This window comes from Equus quagga, chromosome 17 (assembly GCF_021613505.1).
Source record: "Equus quagga isolate Etosha38 chromosome 17, UCLA_HA_Equagga_1.0, whole genome shotgun sequence".
In the NCBI taxonomy this organism is placed as follows: domain Eukaryota; kingdom Metazoa; phylum Chordata; class Mammalia; order Perissodactyla; family Equidae; genus Equus; species Equus quagga.
In genome coordinates, this window is record NC_060283.1 from 19,503,551 (window position 1) to 19,510,650 (window position 7,100).

Here is a 7,100-nt window from a genome sequence, read left to right on the forward strand (position 1 = left end):
CTAAATAGATTAAAATGAGGGATGAATATTGCAAAATAAAGTGACCTGAAAGAATACCAAACAAATGTAACGGCTGGATCTTGTCTGTTTGATAATAAAAACAACCAACTGTAAAGAGATCACTTTGAGAAAATGAAATCAAAGATTCTATTAAATATAAGTGGCCTAAACGCAATAAGCAAATGATAAAGATTTTCAGTTTGGATAGAAAGCAAGACCACACAATATGCTTGCTGTTTACTAAAAGAAAGCTGGTTGAAATATAAATAAATAGATATTCCAAAGTGAAGGAATGGACATCAATATATGATGCAAACACTGATAAAAAGTGAGCCAGTGTAAATATATTGATAAAGCAGACTTCAGATAAATAAATATGACCAGGAATAAAGAGGACTGTAGCATAATGAAAAAGGAGTCAATTCACCAAAAACACATAAAAACCTTAAATGTGTATTCACCTAATAAGAGAAATTCAAAACTCATGCACAGGAAAATAAAGAAATAAAAGCAAAATAAACAAATCTACACTTTAATTAATGAATGCAATTTATTTCCCCCATTACTCAATATAAATGTAGACAGATAATCAGTAAGGAGTTGGATGGCACTGACTTACACTATTAAACAACTTGACATTAATGACAAAAACAGCAGAATATCCATTTTCTCCAAGTTCATATGTAATATACTCCGTTCACCAAAATAAACTGTATTGGGACTAAAAAATGATGAATTCTTAAGAAATTTGATCATACCATACTCCTTGGCAAAAAAGAAAATAAATCAAAAATCAATAAAAAAATCTATGAAATCTCCCAAATATTTGGAAATAAAATGACAAACAGAATATATATATTCTTCTCAAGTGAACATGCAATATTCCACAAGACAAAACGGTAGTAGATAATAAAGTAGACCGAATTTCAATTCAATGGTAAAAAGAGAATAATGCAACTATGAAAAACAACCAAAATTTTAGAAAACAACTAAATGCAATCCCTATTTAATTTCTATATCGAAATAAATTCCAGATGGATCAAAACATTTGTTTTGCTTTTTACTTTTTGGTTTTTTTAAAGATTGGCCTTGAGTTAACATCTGTGGCCAATCTTGTTTTTCTTCTTCCCAAACCTACCAGTACATAGTTGTAGGTCTTTCTAGTTCTGCTATGTGGAATGCAGCCCCAGCACGGCTTGATGAGTGGTGTTAGGCCCACGCCCAGGACCCGAAGCAGCCAAACCATGGGCCACCAAAGTACAGTGTGCAAACTTGACCACTCAGTCATGGGTCTGGCCCCTCAAAAGTTTTAAAATAAGGTAAAGACCAGAAAAATGCTTAAAAAAAATGCTAAGTAATAGTTGAAGAATATATTGTTAGGAGTGAAGTGGATAGTCTTTTTAAGAGTGACACAAAAACAAAAAAAATTAAAGAAAACAATATTACATGCCAAAAGCAATATATGTACTATAACAAGTCAAAACATAATGCAAGCCATAAAAATAATAATTACATATACAATAGTAAAAAGAATATTTTTTAGTATAAAATAACTCACAAAAATCAGTACGCAAATGATCAACTGAATAAAATAGATAAAAGATATTAATACACATTTACAGAAAAAGAAACACAAACTATGCTAAACATGTGAAAAGATACTCAAACTCAATGATCAAAAGAATTTTTTGTAAATGAAATAAAATAACTTTGTTCAGATATCATACACCATAAACATTTATCAGGTACTTGAAAATGTGGACAAAAGTGTTCTCAAAGATGGTGGGTGGGAGTGCAGCAATTAGCACAACCTTAAGGATTGCAGTTGGGCACGAACTATGAATACCAACATTTTATGTAGATACACTATCTGACCATTGATGCAAATACATATATGACAATTTCAGTTCTAGGGACTCATACTTACATATATTTAAAAAACATACATTTATTGCAAAATAATTTGGCATAGAAAAAGATGAGGAACAACATGAAGACGGATACATCCATTTAATTTTAGTATGTATTTATAAGGCAGCATAATACAATAGGAGAAAAATAAAAGTTAGATCTATATGAACTTGTTTGGAAATATCTTCAAGATGTTGCATAGTAAAAGCAAATATTTACATACACAGGAAGAATCACACATATATTTGAATACATTTGCATTTGAAAAGATTATTTGAACAGATCTTAAGAAACAAATTAAGTGACTGCCTCTGTGGAAGAGGACTGGAGACTATAATGAGAGACAAATAAGAAATTTATTCCACACTTTATCCCATTTTGTATGGTTTTCATTTTTACTACCTATTATTATCTATCACTTCTATTTTTCTTAAAAAAGTAGAAGTATTGCACTAAAAGCGTTATTCACAACTGAAATTTCATACAGAACACTGTCTATACAACATTAAATATCTTAAATACAATGATAATAAGACAAATGACAAGAATATAAATAAAAATGATACTAAGTCTCAGAAAAAAGAAAAAAGAGAAATACATATTTTGATTAAAAATTACTGTAACTATATAAAACTTTCCTCCCTAATTCATTACACATTATCAGTTCCTTCTATATAGGCATTACAGCTTTCTAGCTGAAGTGGTAAACAAGACATTGTAGACCTTACAATCTAGCAGGGAGAGAAATAGTGATTAATAGTACAATCACACAGTTCATTCCCTAATCATAATTATCATCAATTCTTTGAAGAAAGAAAGCAAGTATCAGATTTAATAAGAAAAGTGCATTTCAAGGAAGTGGACCATAATGTCAAATGACTATCTTCATGGTAGATGATGTACTTATTTACCACAAGATACGACATTTCTTCTCCAGAGCTTCTTCATAGCATTTGTCACCTCTGAATTTCTCAGAGTATAGATTAATGGGTTCAGCATGGGGGTTATGACTGTATAAAACAGACTCAGTGGTTTGTCAATGGAGAAGGTCTTAGCAGGTCTCACATACATGAAAATACAGGGAAGAAAGAAGAAGACAACCACAGTGATGTGGGAAATACAGGTCTGGAAGGCTTTCCACCTCCCTTCATGACTAAGTTTCTTTAGAGAGTGCAAGATTACACCATAAGAGATGAGTAAGAGCAGAAACACAATAGTGCAGATCAGGCCTCCATTGGCCATTACTAAGTAGTGAATGACATAGGTGTCAGTACAGACGAGTTTCAATAAGGGGTACATGTCACAGATAAAATAATCAATAACATTGGGGCCACAGAATGGGAGCCCAAAAATAATAGAAAGTTGAATTACTGAGTGCAGAAAGCCTCCAATCCAACACACTAATAGCAGCACAATACACACCCATTGTCTCATGATAACCAAATAATGCAAGGGCTTGCAGATGGCCACATAGCGGTCATAGGCCATCACCAACAGAAGAAACACCCCTGATCCACCAGAAAAATGCTCTGTAAAGAGCTGAGCCATACAAAATTGGAAAGATATGGTACTATTCCCAAAGAACAAGTCTGAAATCAATCTGGGAGTAATGGAAGAGGAATAAATGACATCCATAACTGACAGGCTAGCAAGAAAAAAGTACATTGGGGATTTCAGGGACTTAGTGAAAGTTACAGTCACAACAATGAGTATGTTGCCTACCATAGTCAAAATGTAGAAGAGCAAGAACATAACAAAAAGGATTTTCTGCTCCTTTGGATTCTGTGTGAGGCCCAAGAGGACAAAGTAAGTCACATTATTCCTTGGTTCCATCTAATCTTTATAGGTGCTGAATTCAGATATAAGAAGCAGTTTACCTACAAAGCAAGAGGGAAAACTTTTAAATGTGTTATAAGTTTAATATTTTGTTTATTCATTCAATTATTAGAATGTGTACAGAGTATCTGCTTGTGTCATAGACACTGTGATTACAAAGTTGAATAAGACATAGTTGTCTACCCTCAGTGATTTGATATACAAAGAAGGATAAATCAAGTCTAGTTTAATCCTAGGCTAATATGAGCTATTATAAAAATATTCACACAATGCTAAGGGTCACAGCATAAGAATATATCAATCAAACTCAAATCAGAGAAGGCTTCCTGGAGGAGGGAATATTTTAGCTTAGTTTTCAAGGAAAAGTGAAGGAACAAGAGAAGATGGGAAGCGAATTCCATGAAAATGTACACTATTCATAAAATCACAAAAGTGTAATACTTGCAACCCATTGAAGGGTTGCAATTTAATTGCAATTTAATTTAATTTCCATAGATTAAATTGTGAATGGAAGATCACCATCCTGCATTGTCTCAGTTCTCATTGAGACCACTTCCTTAGAGTCTTTACATGTATTTATTTATTTATTTATTTTATTGGTGAGGCAGATTGGCCCTGAGCTAACATCCATCGCCAATCTTCCTCTTTTCGCTTGAGAAAGAGTCTCCCTGAGCTAAAGTCTGTGCCAATCTTCCTCTATTTTGCGTGTGGGGTGCCACCACAGCACGACTTGATGAGCAGTGTGTAGGTCTGTGCCTAGGATCTGAACCTGTGAACCCCAGGCTGCCCAAGCAGAGCATGCAAACTTAACCACTATGCTACTGGGCAGGCTCTTAAGGTCTTTAGATGGATAATTCCCTTTTGTGTGACAAATAAATTCTTAAGCACTTAAATTTTGTGTCTCTAGTCCCCATCTCTCCCCTATTTTCAAACGTGTATATGCAGCACCTCCAATTTTAGACATCTCTAATTGGATGCCAATTTAGTATTATAAAACTAAATTTTCAATTTTACACAATAAACATGTGTTCTTCATCTCATTAATGGTACCACCTTCCATGTGATTGTTCAGACAACAAATCTCACAGTGTCCTTCACTCCTCTATTGCTCTTATATTACTTAATGATAACTTTAACATGTCCTATTGACTCTACTTTATAAATATATCACAAATTTGATCAGTTCCCACCCCCTGTTTTCTTCCTGGACCAATGGAATAGCCTATTGCCAAGGTTCTCCACCTTCATTCAGCCCTCCACCAATTTCTTCTCTTTAAGTCGTGTAAACAGTTCGTTTTTAAATCTTATTCTGATTATATCACTCTGATGTTCAAAACTCCAACAGCGGATTAATAACACACAACCAAATTTAAAGTATCACATTTAATATTTACAGTAACAAGAACTGTAATCCCGATTTTGTATTTGAAGAAATTGAGGCTCAGTGCCTCTAATTAATTTTCCCAATGTCACACATTTTTAAGTGATAAACCCGAATTGGATTCTAAATTTGATTTATTTCAAAGTTATTTAACTTCTTACATAATGAAGAAATTCACATGATTAGGAACCCTGATTCCCACTATTGACAGTTAGTCTTACCTTGTGAAGGCTTTTCCACAATCTGAAGGAAGACTTTTTCAGTCATTCAAAGGGACCTAGAATTCTTCATTCATCCAGTATAACAACAGAGGACAAAAGGCCACATTATAACTTGAGTATATATTTTGTTCCATTCAGCTACCTGTCCATTTTCTCCAAGGAATTCTCTGATTATTTAGAAGATTGTTTTTACTTGCACAGCATATTATTTAATAGGATGTCCATAGTAGATACAGAGAAACAAAAATGTGTCATGTTAGGATCATTTATCAAAAGGGCAAGTAAATGCTAAATTTACATGAGAATAGCTAAAAAGCCATTTCCCAGGGAAATATTTCTATAGTAACTTCTTTCTTACTAACCTCAAAATAGAAAAGTACCATTCAATTATTTAGTCCTTCTCATTCTACTGTGTTGGGAGGGCCAGTCTATTTGAACTGAGATTTTGACAAAAATTCTTGCTTTTGTTTTGATATTACACATTAAGCCTAAGAAAGGAGCTCTTGAAAATTTCTCAATTCTAAAGCATCTTCTCCCCAAAGGAACAAAAATCATTGGACATTTTATCCCTTCCAACCACATTCATCATTGAGTCCTGGAATTGGCTTATGTCCAAGACTAACTTTTGCTTAATTAAATTCACTGGGATTTGACACAAAATTAAAAAACAAAAACACATAGGTAAAGTCACTACTAGTCCAAACCACATAATTAGGATCATAAATATGTAACATGGAGGGAAAAAAAAAACTTTAGAACCATTGTAAGACTATTGTGAGTCAAGAATAAAATAGCCCATTTTGTTCCAGTGAAGATTAATTTATCAAGTATTTCCTCACTTGTCATAACAAGTTTTCCCTTCCTTTTATTTAATGCTCAGTTTATTTTATCTTCAAGTGTGGTAACATATGTTAAAAAGAAATTGTCACTAATTTAGTTGTAATAACTGATTAGTTATCCAATGATTCATTATTTTTTTAAAAAGTTAAGAGCACTTATTTTATGCCATTGCCAACTTAAAAATAAAATTCACCTGTTATTTTACCCTCAAAATGAGTTTATTTGGGAATAGCCAAAGGAATTTCATTTTGGGAAGTGCATGCTATGGAGAATCATAGACAAATCTGGAAAACAAAGGAGGAGAGTTTCTTTTATAAAGAAAAAGGTGGAGCAGACAGGGCTGTTCTAGAAGGAAGTCCCTGAGGGAAAGTAACAGTTCAGGGAGGCAATGGCTTCTCATTGGCTGAGTTACAGCATTTCTCATTGGCAGGGCTGTTGCCAAGTGGGCAGAAGAATCTTCCCTGAGTAGTAAAGTACATCTGCTTCCTGTTGAAGATGTAAGCCCAGGTCATTTCTTATTTGGTGTATTTGAGAATGTTTGTGAGGGTGTGAGTGTTCCCCCTACAGGCTTCTGGACTCAAATTTAGTTAAGGGTTGTCTGAATAATTTCTATACCAGGAACTGTGCCATGAATGAGGACACAGTAATTAATAAAACAGAAAAATAATCACATGAAAGGTGCTTCCTACATGGGCCTGACATACCTAAGATAGAGTCAGATAAAAGATAAGTGGACAGTTTAATAAGTTAATATTTCTTATTCACTACTTATGAGACAGCAAACAGGGTAGAAAGACAGAAAATAAGAGGAAGAGTTCTACCATGGATAAGGTTATCAGAGAAGGACTTTCTTAAATAGTGATGTTAAAGCTGAGATCCAAAGGATAAGAAGTTGCTGCCATTGGAAGTGC

General features: G+C 33.6%; 1 protein-coding gene across 1 annotated transcript; it reads right to left on the reverse strand.

Annotated features, from left to right (window-relative positions):
- Window positions 1–2,814: 2,814 nt before the first annotated feature.
- On the reverse strand, window positions 2,815–3,747 carry LOC124229545 (olfactory receptor 4A47-like). The gene has a single exon (XM_046644813.1). It carries the CDS (start codon window positions 3,742–3,744, stop codon window positions 2,815–2,817), a length of 930 nt encoding a protein of 309 aa, XP_046500769.1. The 5' UTR covers window positions 3,745–3,747.
- Window positions 3,748–7,100: the final 3,353 nt, after the last annotated feature.